This window comes from Pterocles gutturalis, unplaced genomic scaffold, assembly GCF_000699245.1.
Source record: "Pterocles gutturalis isolate BGI_N339 unplaced genomic scaffold, ASM69924v1 scaffold51512, whole genome shotgun sequence".
NCBI lineage: Eukaryota > Metazoa > Chordata > Aves > Pterocliformes > Pteroclidae > Pterocles > Pterocles gutturalis.
In genome coordinates, this window is record NW_010114872.1 from 7682 (window position 1) to 27620 (window position 19939).

Sequence of the window (19939 nt, forward strand, 5' to 3'; positions counted from 1 at the left end):
TTTAAAAGCAAATAAAGCTGCAAAAATAACTGTAAACCACTCTTTGTTTAAAAGCTTGTTATTTTTGTTTTCTTTTTTTTGGAAGGCAAATTGTGAAAACACTGCTGTTTCAACACTGGTTTTCAGCAGAATTATGCCTTTATTCTACAACTTGTCCAAAAGGTTTCTTAGCTAGGTGTCCAATATTTACCTCTAACTGTAAAACTTATTTTCCCTGTAGATCTGATTTCTTCCTCTTTGCCATCAGCAGGAGAACAGATGTAGATGAACTGCTGGTCTGATCAAAAGTGACAATTCCTTTGTTGCTATGCTCTATTTCACCAGGACTGTTCCTTTAAAGTAAATGTAGAGCACCGACTAACAGCTGTCTCTGGATCTGCAAAACTAGTGTTTGCTTGTTCCATGTGAGAGAGCGGACTACAACCAACATCTTGTTATTGAGCAATAAAAGCCACAGAACCTATTCCTCAAAATCTTGTAAATGTTCTTGTTAGGAAAAAAATTATATTCATGTTTCCACTTACTGAAAAAAACGCCACATTCTGTAATCTTAATCTGTCTGATCCCCTAACAAGAGATCTTTTTCATTTTAAACAACATAGATTCAAAGAAAACCATTTTCCTATTCCAGATTCATTCACCATTACCTTATTGTTAAAGATTCATTAGCTCCTTCAGCCAACTGCATCAGACTCGGGTAAGTGGGGCAGCTGAATGACTGAGAAAAGAATTTGTGAAAAGTAGTAATACCACACTAGCCAGAAGGAGCCAAGATGTGCTTGTGAGCCTTCAGAAAAACTAAAAGCTCATTTAGGTATTATGTGAACTAGAAAACACCAGTGCTTTTATTATTATTGCTTGGAGTTCAGATTCAGTGTCACAATCCAGCCCTTTACAGAGGCTTTAGTTGCAAGCTCCTCTATTAAATGAGATCTTTACCTAAAATAAGACACTGATCCCCTTTTAATGTCTGATTAAACAAGTGAGCCCTTCCAACTACTGCAGCTCTTATGCTCTGAGTGAAGAGTGAGTTTTCTAGTTTTTACTGGGCAAGGTCTCGCTGTCAGTGATCTTCGCACTTACAGAGATTTTGAGGAATAAAGGCCAAGAGGGGCAAAAGGATCATCTTCAGCAAAAAAAAAAGAAGACCAGGGCCAAGGGCACTTGGGAAGCTGGCCTCCCATGCAACCTGTTCTTACTCATATCTTGCTCCAGTTTGCCCACTCCTACTGTAGGATTTAATGAAAATATATTCTCTAAAGAAAACAACAAAAAAGTATTTACTACTCTAATCTTCATCCATGATAGTCATTATATATATTTATAATTGGATATTAAACATGCACACATATAAAATTAACTTGACATGAAACATAATGCACACATATACACTCATGCATTATATACAAATTTCTAGGGAAATATTTTAAAACAATTATCTTAATCAAAGTCCATCAAGCATAGAAGAAAACGATCATTTTGTGGGACTGTGTAGACCTTTTGTTCGCCTTAGCTATATATTTTCATACCCTAATGTGCTTGAATTTCTCTTAAGCATTTGATTATTTTTGACAAAGTTGTCTTAAGCTTCTTTCTTTAATGTGCTTTGATCTACACAAACTCTCTTTACTTTCCTTAAAAAATAATTAAGTATATTAACTACAAAGAGTATATTCAATTGCAGGTTGCATTGCTGTAAAACATGACAGAAGAAATAGGAGGTCTTAGCTGCCTTACCTTCAGCCGAAAACAGACTAGTCCCAAGACAACTTCAGCACAGATCTCAAATCTTTCATCCTGACGGACTAAATGTTCAAACTGATGCGACAGCCTGACGTGCTAAGAAGAGACAGATAGCATCTATGTTGTACAAATTTAATTCATCAGAAGAAAAGATGTGCTAAATTGTTTGCATCCCTAATAACTTTCCTCTATTCCCTCTTCTGATACGTGATAGTATTCACATATCGCCATCTGTTTATGTTAACTTACATCCCATGTATGACTTCCAGAGACCATATTGAGCCATTACTGTATTAGTAGCTCAGTCTATCTCAGGCAGTACTTGTCTGTTTCTTAATGAAACATTTTGGCACAGTTTTATGTGAGACCATATTAATAGTAAATAATTGTAATAATTCTTCTTTAGGTTTTCTACCACTGTCAGTTTTGGCTGGGAATGGCTAAAGAGTCTAAAAGTTTTTATGGGGAAAGAGGGAGATGCACAGATATGTAGAGAGAAAATGATCACAATTCCAGTGCAAAATAAGCTGGAAAGATACACTTTTTAGAATAGTTCACTCAATATGAGAATAACTGTGAAGAAGGGGAGAACTTGCTCACTCTTCTGACCTGGGTACTCAGGTTCAGTTGAAAAGAAAGGTGATGGCATTATAATCAACAAAATGGATAGCAAGTCTCAGCCAACCTGTTCAGAAGTTACTGGGGAAAAAAGAGCACCAAGCCAGAGCAATTGTTTTGACACATAGGAAAACACTGCTCTTCCAAATCAAACAAATAGGAAAAATACCAACAGGCATACTAACAGTCAGTGGGAAGTCTTAACATCAGTCCATGATGCTTGCATGCTCATACCACATTTTGCTTTCTTCCAAACAGGTAATTAATTCAAAAGCACTTGGAAAAAAAGAACCCATATCCTCATCAGGTACCTGCAGTACCTTATCCAGTCCCCCTCTCACTGGCTATCATCTCAGTGTAGTGCTTATTACCCCCCCCCCCCCCAAAAAAAAGAAACAAAAAAGAAAAAAAAGACAACAGCAACCAGCTGTTAGAATTACAGTCTGTCTTCATGAAATAGCCCGTCTACACCAAAAATAATCAGCAACATCTAAAATTATGTTTAAAAGTTCCTTAGCTTTTATATATTTATTATTGCAAATAATTTTACAAAAATAAACAACTAAGCCCATGTCTTTTCCTGCTTTTGCACTTTGTCTTTTTGCAAGTTCAAGGACAGATAACAAACAAAATGAAACATTTCACTTTGGGACAGGGCTGGATGTGGAATGTGCCTTCTCACAGGAACTTTTTCCAAAGGGCAAGAACAAGGCAAAACAGAAATTACAGAAAAGAAAAAAAAAATGAACACATTTTGCAATCTTAATCATAACGTTCTGATGTTTGTTTATTTCTTAAAATAGAAAAACACTGTTTATATTGAATCGAAACATTGCTTCAAAACCTTCATATTGGGCATACTGGTACCCTATGCAACCAGCCAATCTTACTGTTGTTACCACTTCCTCTCTGCTTTTTGTTACATCCATATATCATCTCCCTCTAAAATTAGACTGAAGGCACTTTGAGTCAGGAATGAGACCAATAAAATGCCCAATCCTTTCCAAGGCATTTGAATGTTCTTCTAATCTAAACAGCATGAGTTTACAGCTATGAAAATTGTCCAGAAGTAGATGTATACCTACAGATAGTTGTATGCATAAGTGCATGGAAAACATACGTGAAATATACATACATGTTTTAATAATCTTTTACTGTCTTCTCCTATCCTCATGTTCTATAGCCTTAACCAAACTGATGTCTTTTACACAGCTCCTCAAAATTTCACACTGCATGCACTACCTGCTGGAAATCAAAGCCATTAAAAAAATAATGTTCGATGAGACGAAAATTTCACAACTGTTCATCTGAATATAATAGCCAACTGAATTTAATCAAAATTTACCTGGGTAATAACTGAATAAAACAAAAATGTAACATTTGGTTTATTGCAAGTAGTTTGTACAAGAAAATTTCCAGACCCATGCTGTACATTTTATAGCAGATATTTATGTCCACTTGTTGCAGTAAAGGATTTTTCAGGAATTTGAAAGGAATAAAAGCAAGGAAAAATAGAGACTATTTAGTAAATACGAATCAAAATTCTGGAAGTATTTTGTGTGAATGTCTGGATGCAAGTACTTTTATCCATAGCGATTCTTAACAAGTAGCAATGATTTGTAAAGCCACTGGGGGGCACCAAGTGCTTTAGATTTTACAGAACTGGCTCGGAGAGAAAGTGGAGTTAACTGACGTTTCACCTGTAATAGCTTCACTTAACGCATTTACCCACCGCCCTGCACCTTTGAACTATAAGCTATTATGCTGAATTGCTTTTACAAATATTGTTGCAAGCAAACATAATTAAACCCAATAAAGTTAAACATTATTAAGCCTGGAAGTTCAAACTCCGTAAAACCCATAACCCCTTGTTATCACACCTGCCTCTGTGAGTCCAAGAGTTGTACCCATGCTCTGGATGTGAGCACGGCAATAACTCACAGAAGGACACGTGTGGCTTTAGTGCTTCAACTTCTCAAGACAGGCAGGTAAAAATAGAGACCTGTTTGGAGAACTGTGGGCACTGAAACTAAGGATAGAAAAGAAGGAGAGGTGAAAACTGACAGGCTGTTCTCAGTTTTCTGCTGGATGTGTACATACCAAGCCTGACCTATGGATATTTTAACCCTCCACGTGCCTTTGATTTGGACATTTGTGCTATGCTGTGTTCCTAGCACCATTAACTTAAAGTTCACATTCAAATATTATTTAACCTTTAAAAGTATTTTATTTAATGCTGTTATATAATTTAACAAAAAAGTGGTCATACACAAACCAACTAATATACTGTTTCCAGCAATATCATTTGGACAATCCCTTTATCACCTGGGTTTCCAAAGTGGAATCAGATGGACTGCATTAGTGGCCTGAAAAGTCTTAGCATACAGGAATAGATACCAGACCTTCTTTTCACACTGAAATTTAGGAGATTTAAGAAAAGAAACTTCAACAGAATTTTTGTGTATTACTGTCTGTCTCAGGTGAGTAACTATGGCTGTTCTGCAGTGAGAAGGGAAATGAGAAAGGGATCTAATTCATTTGGTTTTTCAGGATTAAGGGAAATGTCTTACATAATTTCTAATGGGAAGAGTAAACATGTGAGGCATTAAGATGTAGTCCCTACTTAAAAAAAAAAAAATCTGTATTTGTGTATGTATCTATGTAAATATAAATGCTTCTGCATTGAGCTGTTTTAACTGAATTTTGATTTTTGGGCAAAGTCTTCAAGAACTTAAATACTTCTTGATTGAAAGGAGCCTCTCTGAAGCATCAGAGTACATTCATGTGTTTATGCAAATAGGCATATCTGTCTAGCCTTGAACATTTCATCCTTTTCCTCCTGTAGGTTTAACCTCCCTGCCCACCTTAGCTTGCATCCCACTCCACTCTGAAGGAAAATGCTGTCAAAACAGTCTTCTCAACAGCCACTTGGACTGTGCCACTCCCCAGGTGAAATGCTATCTCTGGCATTGCTGTTCTGTACAGTTCCAGTTTCTTGGTCTCTGCTGTTAATTTTTAATGAAGTTCATTGTCCTCAGCAAAGAAAGAAGGACGTGGTATATTGATTTCTTCTGGTCCTATGGAGGATTCATCTGAGTCAGAATGTTCATGGGGATCACATACAAAACATTAACTGCTATATTTCTCAAATTACTTCTCAGCTCTTTGAGAGGACTTAAACCAACAAAGGAGTAATAGATGGGCAAGCAGTTTGCCAATGGGCCATTTACAAATGGGCCATTTGGGTTTCACATTTATACTGACTCTGAGTATTTGGAATCAGTCCACAAGACTGTTATTGTTGGTTTTGCTCTCTTAGTAGATCTTCTTTGTGGCTTTGGGACTTACCTCCAAAATTTTTATTTTTCTCTCCCCACATCCTTCAGAGATGACTGTCCTCCCCTTTACCACTGATTTAAAACCAATACTTTGCAATAGGCTAATATTGCAAGTTGTGTAGAAAAAGAGTGCATAACTGGAAGGTTTGGAAAAAAAAAAAAGTTACTGTATCTAAATCCAAGTCACGCATTCTCATCTCCCAGGAGTATTTAGTTCCTAAATGTCTTCCTCGGTACAAGCAAATGCCAGGTTGCAGTGGTTATCTAGTCATTTTGATGCAGACCTTAAGTATGTATACATAACAAACATCTTTTTCTTAAAACGTACTAATAAAAGAGAAAAAAAAAAAAGAAAAACAAAGAAACAAATAGTTTTTTAGTGGCTGTTTACATCCAGAAAGAAAAAAAAATATAAGTTTGTGAAGAGATAGTTGCAGATATCTTTAGTTTTCCATATAGAAGCTTGCTAAAGACACAGCAACTAGGGTGGCTTCTTAAGGACATGCAGTGGGTTTTCCCCTCTATATCCTGTCAGAAGCTCATCACTACTGAAAATCTGAAATCACTTTGTAAGTAACACCTGGCTGCACAAAAGAATCCCAACTAGAATTATATGAACACTGGATAAATCTTCCTACAGTTTTCTATGACTTAGGAGCTGAAGTGTCTTTTTTTTTTCTAGGTTATCACAGCATCTATATTGGGATTTGTGTAAACTCAGAAAGGAATTGAAATGCTGGGTCCCAGATCTCTCAATAAGGCCCAGCCCTGTATCTGAACAGGCATGCCTTGGCTGCTATTGTATAGCATGAACAGGAATGACATGCCCTACAAACAGATATGTTGACATATGAAAACTAGAGTCATAGAATCATAGAATATTTTGAGTTGGAAGGGACCATGGAGATCATCTAGTACAACCCCCCTGCAGTAAGCAGGGACATCTTCCACTAGATCAGGTTGCCCAGAGCCCAATCCAACCTGACCTTGAATGTTTTCAGGGATGGGGCATCTACCACTTCCCTGGGCAACCTGTTCCAGTGTTTCACCACTCTAAGTGTAAAATATTTTTTCCTTATATCTAGTCTAAACCTCTCCTAAAACCATTACCCCTTGTCCTATTGCTGCAGGCCCTATTAAAAAGTTTATCCCCAAAACTATGTGGTGTATGACTGCATGCTACATCCTGAACGTAGGCATCCCCCTCCCCAGGTTCCAGGGCAAGGAGCTGTTTCGAGCCTCTGCTCTCATGCCTGGCCCTTTCCCTGGGGCAACTCCTTAATAACACACCAGAGAGAGAGACCTTCTTCCCACTTCTCCAGTTCCAGCCACTCTGCTCTCCACTTGAAGGCTGCAATCCCTGCTTCTGCCACTGTTCCCAGGCGTCTTCTCATTCTACCTGTGTCAATTCTATGACCCACTCTCATAAACGCAGATTCAGAAATCATTCTGGCAGCTATGAGGCTTCCCTTATAACACAGCTAGAAGTCCCAAGTACACAAGATACAGTACCAGCTATTCTCTTCAAGGACTGCCTTTGCCAAGAATGGGAATATAAAAGCTGTTATTTGCAAGATGCTGTGAGATATTTAAAACAAAGCAACTTTTCAAGGCCAAGCACTGGAACAAGCAATGCTAAGGTGAAGTTAACAAGTGACGTTAAGTTCCAAATTACTTTTTGTTAGGAAGCTTGTCTACAGGTTTGAAAATGTAAACCAGTGTCAGGCTGGTTTACGTACTTCATTACTGCACTACAAAAAGAAAAGTCCTCACAATAAATCTGGAACCAAGGATAATTCCTGAGAAGAGAGGAAAATGGGCAAGATATGAAACACATTTAAAAATGTTATTTTTCAGCTGCTGATATAACTTTACCAACATGTCTGCAAACTTGTAAAAGTTTTAAATACTGCTAGAGAATGGAACAAATGAAATGCAATTATTTATTGAAATCTAAGTTCATCAGAGAACTGATGGAGATAGAATTTACTTTTTTTTAAAGCTGGCTTGGAACCCACTGAGTTTAATCATCACTCATCTGGTGGGGGCTATGAGGAGAAACGAACGTCATGGTTCCCGTTAGACAGATGTATACAGTGACCCAGATTCTGCACTTAATTACCCCTCTTGCCCTTTCAAAGTTGCAAACATAAGGTCATAACTTATTTTTCTCTGTACACCAGGGAACACTTTAGTCCTTAATGAAATATTAAACATATACACTCAGTTCAGCAAGCCCCTGGAAATCTAGCTGTCTGAATTACCTTTACAAATAAGGGAACATATTAGAGTTTTACTTTGGAGTCAGTATCTTTAAGAGAAGATTCATTTGCTTAGCCTTCCTGAACTGTGTTATCACAGAAAGTATAAAAAAATGTTCTTCAGCTCTGCTTATAGCAAGACAAGCGCTTTTTGGCTGGACAGTCCAGGGAAATGTCTAGGAGACAGGGAAAGAGGAAAAAGGAAAGAGGGAACTTGTTGGAAATGGATACTGACCTGTGGAAATCAGCCTGATAAAAAATCATGTAATTAATATCGGGTTTCCAAGCCTCTGTTTTCCAAGTGAGAGATTTAGCCCTACTAAGAGCTTGGCATCATATTAAAATAATTGCAATCTCCAGAAATCTAACCTGAGAGAGAAACCTGCTAGAAACTCTAATGGTAGCCTAGTAAAGTGATAACAAACCTTGTATCAATTTTTCATCAGAAGGGTATGTGTCAGATTGCCACAAAGATGACCGAACATCAGGATTGCCACTGTTGTCAAAATTTATTTCTGAAAGCCTCATTAAGGATAAAAATCCAATTCAGATATCTCTATAGTCAGTTGAAAATTACAGTGTGATAAAAATGAGAAGAAAAGAGAGTACTCTCCATCCCAGAACTTTTTCAATTCAAGAGAGACTTATGCAGCAATTTTACAATCATGGAAAAAGCCTTTCTTGGGAATTAATCTGTTTCGTACCACCACAGAAAGGAATGTGTGTCTGCAGAGAGTTTGGAATACCAGACCAGACTCTTAGCTAATGGATATTTTTGTAAATATTTAGAGCGAAGTCATGGATTTCCCCTCACCAGACATTTCCCTAAATTTCATAAAGATGAAAGGTATGCTTCAATTTGATTTTACTGCTATAGAGGAAGTATATATATAATTTAGACTAGTACCAGGTGTGTTTTTAGTGTTAAGGAGCCCTTTTTTTTACATCAAGAATAAAGTACTTATTCATAACAATGTACACATCCTCTTTTTTTTTTTTTTTTTAAAAAGTGGATTTTTAAAAGGTGGATTTTAAATCGTAAACAAAGAAACAGCAGAGGTAGACATGCCCAATAAGTTATTGTATCATAAATGCAGCCCAATGACCTTAATCAAAATTGAACATGCTATCAACGCATGCACGTTAATAAAATAAAGAAGTCATGAATAAACATGTTTCCCTCCAATAAAATAATTCAAGTGCTCTGGTTTATTTTCAGAAGGAACTATGGTCCTACACTGTAGACATTCCAAATTCCTAGGCTTGTCTTCTCTAAAGATTAACACAAACCAGATGAGAGTTTTGATTCTGCCATGATGTGAAATTGTGATACTACGTGGGGCAAACAGACAGTACCCCTGTTGAACCCAGCTGTCCAAAATCTGTTGTCTGTGCTTTCTGTTGTGTACGGAAGTAATGGAGACTAGAGAGGTAGCAAGCTCATTCTCCCTTGCCATCCCACCACAGGTTACCCAAGAAAGCAAATTCCAGTCACCTTGCGGATGTGCTCCTGCAGTCCCGTGACTCCATACATCCTCAGCACGAACCAGAGCTTCAGGGAGCGGAACCTCCTCCCCAGAGGGATTTGCCAGTGCTGCAAGCCAGGGAGAAGGGAAGGCACCCATGTTAGAAGTCACTGTTGCAGTGATACTGCAGAAATTGTAAGTTCTGCAATTATTTGGAAGCATACCACATTGCCACATCCTACAGGCAGGTGGTAGAGGTGGGTCAAATGATAATAGAAATGTTGATTTCTGGTTAATGCCCTGGTGTGACTGTTTAATACTCAAATTTTCAAATGAATAGGATATTGGTGTCAGAATGGAAAGCTCACAAGGCAAATAAAATTTTCTTTGTGCATCCTGAATTCTCCTTGAAGGCTTTGGAAAAATGAGTGTCTTGGAAGCTCATGTATACTGACTTGCTTAAAGCTGTGGGGCTAGAATATTTCTTTCTACTGCCTAAACCTTGAGATACTACACATGCAAGATGATTTCTGCTTTTAAACATTTTTTTTTTAAATAGTGTTTAAAGTTTCAGCTTAAGGAATGCTAAAACTTTAGCAAACTGCATCCTTCCTGGAAAGAAACACAAGGTTTTTGAGGTTTATGATAGTAATAGAAAATAAAAGTCCTGGCAATATCAGTGTATACAAATAATAGTATTAAGTATTGCATTGATGCTGTACTTACCCGATAATCTGTTACAAGGCCTGCAAGTTAAAGAAAAAATGTTCACATTTCATCATCACATTAGCCAAAACCTACACTCATTCTAACACTATTGAAAAAAGCTGTATCTTAGCTATCCTTTATGTTTGCTACAAACTTTAGCATCGTCAGTGTCAACAGGACCACTAAATAGCTAGTAGGTTAATTGGCAGCATGCTAAATGCAGTAAGCTTCATTCCTTAGCTAGTCAGAATATACCACTAACAAATTAAACAGTTTTCAGGAGAAGAAACAAAATTTTTCTTTCTGTTATACTGCAGATCCTTGTGGAGGTGATGGACTAAATACTGTGTTTATTTTCCTCTTGTAAGGAAAAGAAGTAATAGATAAAATGGCAATTATTAATTTTGTTTCAAACAGTTTGCAGAATCCCCAAACTCACTTCATTGCTCATTCTCTGCTTCTAACTACCTTTTACACTCATTCATATAGTTGTTGCTAATTCTTCTGCGTGACTAATAAGTGACTTGAAAATTTGATTCAGAATTCACCTCTTCCTGTTTGGAGAATAGTATTCAGCATTTTTTGTGGCTTTTCATTTGATGTAGTGAAAGCCCCTGACAAACACAGATTGACTAAGCCACAAAGCAGTCCAAGGAGGCAAGTAGAGGGCATTATTAGTTATATTTTATATGAGCACACAGAGTCAAGATACATCTACCTTTTCTTTGAATCAGGTAATTACACTGATTTCACAGTAAAGGAAACTGTAACATAAAGCTGGATTACTTGCAGTTAGAAATTACGGAAGTTAGATTACTGCAGTTAGAAATTCAGTTTTAGAATCGCCTAAAATCTAAGGCACTTCTTTAGGAAGATGTGGAAGCATCTACTTAGCTTTCTTAGTCTGCTTTATTATTCTGCAGTGGAGCACAAGCTTCACAGGAAGGTATGTACTTAAATTCCAAGGGAAAGTGCTGTCTAAATGCTCTTGGAATTATGAACCGCAAGGTGCTATATAGAACTGTGGCTTCTGAATTTGACCAGTTTATGTCATTTATGTAATTCTCAGCCTTTGTATTTTCAGCCTCTGTATTTTGTGTGTTACAAGCTCTCTTGCCAATGTTCGCCCATCTATGCAGCCAAAACATAAGAAAAAACCATGGTCCTTCCTCCCTGCAACATATAGCCATTTGGTTCTTTAGCCTGTTATTAGGTTATTTTCCAGATGAAAATAAAAACTACACAACAACCAACAATCTTTAACGTGTTCCTGGACTTTTATGAAATAAACAGGGTTGTCTCAGCTCAGTAACAAGGTAATTTGATAACACTCATATTCTTCTGTGTTGTAGCAGCCATTTTTGTTTGATAGCTGCAAGACTGTTATCAAAGAGAGTAAAGCAACTGGTGACCGATAAATAATCCTACGCTTCTGTAAGGGGCTACGTCTAATGATCCACAACAATGCCTTTCACAAGCTGTGAAGCAGAATGCAATCAGTGATTAGTCCTTGATTACAAGCCTTAGTCTTACATCTGTATTTAACCAGGAGGAATTGCATTGTGGGAACATATGTGGCGTTCACAATAGAGTATAAAGCTGCATTCTTCTAACACCACCATTAGGATTTGACCTATATCCTGGGTTGCCAGACAAGCTAGTATAATCTTCCTGGTGTGATGATGAAAATCACATAAAATTATAATTAATGACAAAATAAAGGTTTTTCCCCTTGGGGGCACACATAATTGCCATATGGTTGTTAAGAGTAATTGCTCATAGATAGATATATTTTTCTGCTCATTTAAATTGTTGAGTGAGAGATGAGTGAATTCAAAAATGCTACTTAATTTGCCTTGTAAACCACGATGGGAATTCTCAGACCTGAAGCATACATACTCAGAAAATAAGACCTTCCATTAGACAAGTCCTATTTCCAGGAGTGCTGACATCCTATAAATCACACAGGGACTGTAACAGCCTAGCATCTTTGCAACTTTGACTGTTTTTGTTGAAGGCATAAGTGTGGATTGGAGTTAACAGTTTAACTAGAGGCATTTGCATTTGAAAAGTGTTGTCCAGCTCTTTGGAAAACTGGTATGAAATGGGAATAGAGCACAGAAAAATTTAGCATCACTAGACTGCTAGTAATCAGCTGATCTGTTTGGAATCATTATGTCTAGATTACGTAACATACTTTCACAGCTTCTGAAGGCAAGATGAAAGCTGAACAACTTATTATCCAGCTGGGGAAATAAACTTTTCAGATCAACTAGGTGGCCTCACTGAAAGCACCTAGTTTTAAGAAAGGTTTGATTTTCTTCTGGTGTTATTTAACCTGGGGAACACCTAAGGTTCTTGTATCAGCATTGTCAGTTGTTACAAGAACATTTTCACTTTAGTTAAGGTTGGACTTTTTCTCCTGAAGAGAAATATTTTTCATGTACATTAAGTAAAAGCTAGTGACTTAAGTGTATTTGCTACAACTGGTATTTTTCATTTAAAAAGGCGAAAAACAGTATGTATTTTTTCTTAACAATTCTAGCCTTTGGAGGGTGAACCTTAGCTCCAGAGTTACTGAATTTTCCCATTTATTGCACTGTTCTATATTTGCATTACTTGGGAATGTAAAAAAGGAATACAATGCAAAATTTCATCCAGATCAGTATTAAGGCACAGGAAACAATTTTTCCTAGGGATTTTAAATGAATGGTGGAATTCTGGATGGTATTAATTTAAATATCAATCAGTTCATAGCCATAACAGAGAGAAAATAAAAGTATTTAGGATACCCTCCTGAACACAGATCAGCACTAGCAATTCCAGGAAGTATATAAGAGAGAGTAAATGGTAAGAACATCCACATGTGATCCACCCTCTTGACAAAGTTACAAGGGAACTTGCACCACATGTCGACACTGCACTGCTGTGACCTTCTTCGCAATTTGTCAGTTATTAACTGAATGTGTGAAAACAGGCTTCAGGACGGCAAACGCCACTCTGCAGTTGCTAGGTACATCCAAGGAGCAGCACTAATCCATTAAGGAGCTTTGTACAGGGCCTAAGATTTGAAGTTCTTTGTGAGCATTATGTGAAGAGCTTTTGTGAACATTTTGTACTAGATGGGTAGCCTGCACTTACCTCCTTCTCTCCAATCAATGTAAGAACATGGAAGCAACAGGATAACGTCCCAGATAGCTATCACTCGAAACAGAGCACTCCTTGTAGTTTCAGGGAGTGTTTGCTCCTGCTGTGCGTATTTGAAAATTTGAATCATAGCTTGCATGCATAGGTAAGAAAAAAGGTCACAGACTTTAGAAACCCTAGAACCAAATCAGATCTTTAAACCATTCTGGTGAAAACTATGTTGGGGAAGGCAGGTTAAGGGACTTGATACACAGCACCCAACATGTTTATCTGACTACCAAAAGATCATTAAGAATTTTCTCAACACTCCTACAAAGAGTCAGTGGTAAATCTGGAGCTGGAGAAATCCCAGTACAAAAGTATTAATACAATGCTTTATAAAATGTCTTTCCATCAATTGCTTTTTATATTAACTAAAATCTTACTAGATATATTTGGTCTTTAATAAGCTTAACTCCCTGGAGCACTTTGAAAATGGAAATAGCCTCCTAAACAACTTAGGTAGTTTTAAGAATTTCAGTTTTCATCTTAAGACCTTTTTTTTCCATTAAATATCAGTGTGCAAACAAAATATTAATAATTTCATTTAATTATAAAATTACCAGACTCCTGATGGTGATGCTGCAGGTAAAGAGGTTCTAATTTAAAGGCACCTATTAAATCTGATCTTTTTTTCACCCTGCATTAAAAAAAAACAAAGAAAGAAAATTGAGACATTTAGGAATTAAAATTTAAGGGATTAAATTTCCACAATAAGTTCAGGCAAATAGAATGTGTTTAAACCAGCATACTTCCTGAGCACAGTCTGTGCCATTTTCAGTGCTTTTTCACAGCCATATCATTACTGTACTTACAAGTAGTTAAGTGTCAGGCTTAGCAGGAACGGGCAGCATGACTGTACGACTGCATATTTCAAAATAGATAAGAAACAGACACAGCGGATCTTTTTATGGTGATAGACACTCACACCAGAATGTGAGACTAGCTAAAGCAATGTTAATGTTTGCAGTCAACAGAATTTGCCTTGAAATTACTGCAGTACAAAGCTGTGTGGGAAGAGCTGTGGCTTCCTAGACACGGCACACAGCAGCATTGAGGCTTTGTGGATGCTGGCCACTGTCTCTCCATGCTGTGGTGGTGGCAGCAGCAGCCACTGGTGGGGATGAGCCACTCAGTCCAGACACAGGCTTCCCTCTTGTACCACCCTGCCCTTAGCTGGATCCAATATACTAGAGCACAATGTAAAACTGAGCAGCATACCTTACTATTGCCAGCTAGTGGGTGGTGAGACTGGCCTGAGATTCAAAAGCCAGTGTGTCCCTTTTAGAAAGAATAAGCTACATTTTGCCAGTGGGTAACAACAAGATTTTGTTGGTTTATTATTCACTTTATGTGTAAGATTGACTCACCTCTACAAATGATGGGGTTTATAGAGGCAGAAAAAGAAGAAACCAGAAATCAAAAAGGGAGAGATTGCTACATAATTATATTAGGCCTATAAATAGTTCACAAAGTAAGCAATCATTATGTCAACGTGGTGACACTAAATGACAGAAGTCCAAACCTTTTCTGATTTTCTGCACATCCTTTTTTGATGTTTTTCAATGTTTTAATGTAAAATTATAAGCAAAAATCTAATTTCCAGTATTTTAGTATGTATGTATAAATGCATAGGTTAGTACATACTCCCAGTCTCGTTCACATCTAGACTATGCTCATAAAACATCTTATTCAAACAAATAAAAAGCCCTCCTCTCTCTTTAATGGTCAGGAGAGTACCAAGGTTAACAAATTACTTGCCTTCAGGTATGGAAAGTACATAGCTGAAGATAAGTAAGCTTATGTACATGAAAAATAGTAAAAGACATTCAGAATACTCTCAAGAAAACAATTAATAACCTGTTTGTGTGGACAGAATAGGATTCTGTCCTGTGGACAGAAGGAAGAAATTATTATCTGAAAGCAGGTTTAATTATGGTAGGTGAACAAACCCCAAGTTGTTCTACTGTAGTTTATTTGATATGTTTGATTACTTTGATATATTCATGTTTCAGTAGATCATTCCATACACAACTAACCCAAGTTACAAGCAATATCATTAGTTGTCTCGTGAGAGCTTAATTCCTTCTCCTGTAATATGCTGTGCTAAACAATGGAACAGATAACTATTCTGCAGGAACATCTGGTTGCTCAGAAGCTATAAAAAGGCTGTCATCTTGCACTTCCTTGGTGATGTTACCGCTTTTTTAAAAGACGGTGTCTGTTCCATCTGGGGACTTCACAGGTCTTAATCTGGCAACCATGAAAAACTATCTAAAAGGATTACTAAAATAAATCCAAAGCCTGGACATCAATGTATATGAGCCAGTTGAGTTGCACCTTTGTATACCATGTCTAAATTTCACCCTCTGAATTTAAACTTCTTTGCTTGTGTGGTCTGGTAATGGATAGAAGTGGTGTTCTTAACTTTCCTTGTGCATACCCCTGGTTGACTGAAGGACCCTGAATATATATTTCAAAAATATCATTAGTAAACTAGAATTTTTTTTTTAGGCTTGATATAATGCAAGTAGACCTACTAAGATCTAGCTTGAGTGGCACAGATTCACATATCAAGTGCTCATGATACAAAATGCACAATAGCAGTCCTGGTGAATGAAGCAACGAAAATTTGGGAAAAGTGACTTACTCAGATTGGACATCTCCAGCTTTTAACAGCCTCACTATTCTGTCCATTTTGACTGATAGACACAATAACCAAAAAAGTTGATTTCATATTATAAACCAACAGGAAAATTTCACTTCCATCTACAGATAACCATTTCTTATGTGCACCTTCCTTTCAAATACTAAAATAACCTTCCCAACCAAAAGTTAACACTTAAACCCTGAAAAGAGTAATAGAAAAGCAAAAATACCAAGACTTTCCAATACTATTATTTTCACTGTCTCCGAAAGGAGACACTTCTTCCTATTTGAAAAAAATATTCCAGAGCACCAATTAAACAAGTCAAGGCAAAACTGAGTGGTGGTTTCAAGGCAGAGTCTCTAAAGGACCCCAACATTTGAATATGGAAAATAGACCCGTCTCGGAGTGTCCATATTAAATTCCTTTTTGTAGGAAATTGGGTGCTCTTTTCTGTACATCGAGAAGTCTGAGAATATTTTACAAAAAGTTTACAATGAAATTGCCTCCAAATCCCAAATGGCATCAGTGCTACATATTGCACTGAGTAGTTAAATAATTACATTACAGATCTAATGGCTAGATTATCTTAATCAACTTACAGGGAAAATAAATGGGAGTGTTTACTGAAGAAAGTGCTGAGGAGCCTGAGTTATTTAGAAACCTGTCTGTCAACGGGTCTCAGCTTAATTTGGCTCTGAAATGGTGTTCACTGTTAATTGAACTCTTTCTGTGTTATTACAATATCATGGTTAATACTTCCCATGGATCCCAAGAGGACTATGTGTCCTTCCAAGTTACTTTTTCTCACCAGGTTCCTTCATCTTTTAATATTGCATTTCACCTTTTCAGGCAGTGTTACAGTTGGTAAGAGGGGTGAATTTTGGACGTGGGCCTTAGAAGTAGTTGGACTTCCAAGTCAAAGACTTTAACTTTAAATATATACTTCGTTCTTTATTAAGTTAATAGCACCTATACATAAATGTCTTGCTGTAATGAAGCCTGAATGGCTATGGTTGCAAAGCTTTCACTTTGAGAAACGAGACATGTTGCAAGGTCTCTTGAGGAATCTTTCTACCTATGAAGACAAACATTTTATGCAAAAGCTTATCTAAAAAAAAAAAAAAAGCAAGAAACAAAATGGAGAAAAATACTTTCCAAAGTCTTTCCAGACAGTATGATTGTATACAACTTGTTTTCCTGGAAAGCCAGCTAAAACACTTTTAACCTAGTTCCACAGGGTTATAAGGGAAAGCAGGATTAATGAGAGGTTAAACTGGTAGGGACTAGACTCTAGCCCCAAATTGTCCTACAAACATTAAAGAGAATGATGGTATATTTTCTCATTTCTGAGTGGCTACTTTAACAGTGCCTCAGAGTGATGAGAAAAAGGAGAAACTAGCGAAGGAGTTTCATCTTCTCCCTATTTCCATGTACAGAGAGAGACAGCTAGTTATGAGGTACTTATAAACTGGAGTCTTGTGTTAATCACCACCACTACTGATGAATCAGGATCAAAATGTAAGCCACTTACTCTAAAGAAAAGAAACATTTAATTATGGCTTGGAATAATTGAAGTGCTTACATTGGGAAAACTCCTAAATTCAAAAATGTAATGTGTTATCTAATAATATCTATATTTGTGCAAAAGTCAACTTTGCTGAGGATTTTAAGAGCTGGAGGTTAAGCAAAGGCAACTGAGTGATCACTGTCTCACATTTATTTTTCCTTTAAATAAGGTGACCTTTTCGTGGATGATGTTTTAGAGTCTTCTTTTTAACAATCAGTTTTTCCTTCATTTTTGCAAAATTTGTCCTATTATACCTGAAATTAATGTTTTCATTTATTTTGATAAATAGTCTGCATTTACTGAATAGCTGTTTTGCTAATAAGTATCATTAGTCGTGACATTGGTAGTCACTAGGTTCTGGAGATTCCAGTTTGGGACACAATAGGATCAGTTACTATGGGATGTTATTATTACTGCTATGATTACTGCTATGATACCTTCCTTAGTTTCAAAATATGTCTACTGGCTTCTACTTTGACATCTTTTTATATCAAAATGTCATCTCTGCTGTCATCTGGGGAAACTGAAAAACAGTACAAAATTGCATAAATAATCCTTTTTGAAAAGAAATAATTGCTTTTCATCAGCCAATTCCCAAGCACTTTCAGAAAGTCTTTTGAAAGAATCAAGGCTCAAACATGAAGAAATTTTATGTAAAAGAAGAAAAAGCTCTGTTTAGCATGCTTTTCATTGTATTAACATCCTTAAATGAAGTTTTTTCATTTATGTTGTAAACAGTCCAAAAATGGAGCCAGTATGAATCTGCAGACTTTTCAGGATTTCTCTCTCTCTGGAACATAGTGCAGAGCCTATTTATAAATTTTACTTTTTTGAAACCTGGACTAAATGAAAGAGTGAATTTTGTAAATAATTTACAAGAGTTAAAGTTATCCAGAACTCCTAATTTCAATACAAAAATGTAAATAAATGTCTACAGCTAGAAAGGCAGACTAATTTAACATGTGATTTTTGTCTCTTGTAATGTTTTCTTTTACTGTGGTACTTACCACATAGCAGAGCAGTCAAAATTCACTAGGAGCCATTTGTGAGGATTGAAGTTAAATGAATCTGCAAACTGAGAATGGATAAATAAAAAACAGGATTATGAAAGAGAAAAGGATCCATGTGCTAATGACAAAACTTTGTCAAATTGTTTGAGTACACCTTAACTATGAATGAATTCCTGAACTGGGGCTTTATAGATAGTATTCATGATGATGCCACCTTACTTAATAACTATTGTAATTAAATCTTCACGTATTTTGGGGATGGACTTCAGGTTAGGTGTGCAGCTAGGCTACTGGTATTATCAACATTTTGAGCGTTTGCTAACAATTGTACTTCTTAGATACATACGTTATAGAAAAGTAGGTATCTTGGTGTAAACTAAAAAAAAATCTTACTCAGGAACATTCACTGTGGTTCATATCCCAATTTCCAATACCAAATCACTAAGTTTTCTATTCCCAAGAATATTAAACATACACACAAAATTCATATACAGAGACAAATGATATGTTTAGTTCAGAATCTGCATATCACATTCATTCATAAAATTACAACTGACCAGGAAATTTCTTTTTTTTTTTTTTTTTTTTTACTGCCAGAGTATTTTCTTTTAGTAAAAGTCATTATTTTATCTAAGTCAAAAGAAAAATCAACACAGAATAAGCATTCACAATACATGTTTATATAAATCATATAACAGGCCTGTTTTATTTAACATATGTTTAGGCGTGGCATCAGAGGAAACCCAGGTAGGAAGGATGGACATTGTGCAGGAAAAGCTTTGTCTGTGTTTTGTGCATTAACAAAGGCAGAAGCCATCAGCCTTATAGAGAGATGGGGGCCTGGAAGCACCAGGGTCTGACTGCTCCATATAGCACTCTTCTGTTCTCATTTGCTTCTCATAACCTTCCTTTGTCATTTCTAAGCAACTAACAGTTGCTCTCATAAGAGGAGATTGTCTGTCTGTCTATCTATCCATCTATTTAGCTATCTCCCTGTACTACGTAAGCTAGGAAACCTATTCGTGGTTGTTAAATATTTACTCTTATGACACATTCTGTCCCAGACAAGGGATGCTTTTTCATTTCCTTCAGGAACCAATAGCAATAATTTTAAAAATATTCCCCTACAGGAAATTACAACAAGCTTCATTTGCTGATAAAAAAAAAGAGACACAAAGAAATGCTTTATTTGTGAGGGGGGTTTCCCTCCTTTTCTTCATTAGTCACTACCTATCAGTGCTGTGTTTAAACTTCTGGCTTCACCAAACAGTAATATTTTCTCCACTGGCGTGGAAGACAAGGACTTATCTAACTGTCTGAGGGGAGCAGCAGGAAATTGAAGTATTCTTATCTAAGCAACTGAATGCCAAGTAGCTCAGTGGGGGTGGGGGG

At 36.7% G+C, this 19939-nt stretch overlaps 1 protein-coding gene across 1 annotated transcript in view; it reads right to left on the minus strand.

Annotated features, from left to right (window-relative positions):
• DDC (dopa decarboxylase (aromatic L-amino acid decarboxylase)) overlaps positions 1-19939 on the minus strand; it is a gene marked incomplete at its 5' end in the record, with an annotated part of 32526 nt that overhangs the window by 2615 nt on the left and 9972 nt on the right. Inside the window, 5 exons of the mRNA XM_010074931.1 lie at positions 1738-1839; positions 9456-9554; positions 10153-10172; positions 13884-13960; positions 18545-18612. Coding sequence (XP_010073233.1) covers positions 1738-1839; positions 9456-9554; positions 10153-10172; positions 13884-13960; positions 18545-18612 — 366 coding nt within the window. The remainder of the gene's footprint in view (positions 1-1737; positions 1840-9455; positions 9555-10152; positions 10173-13883; positions 13961-18544; positions 18613-19939) is intronic.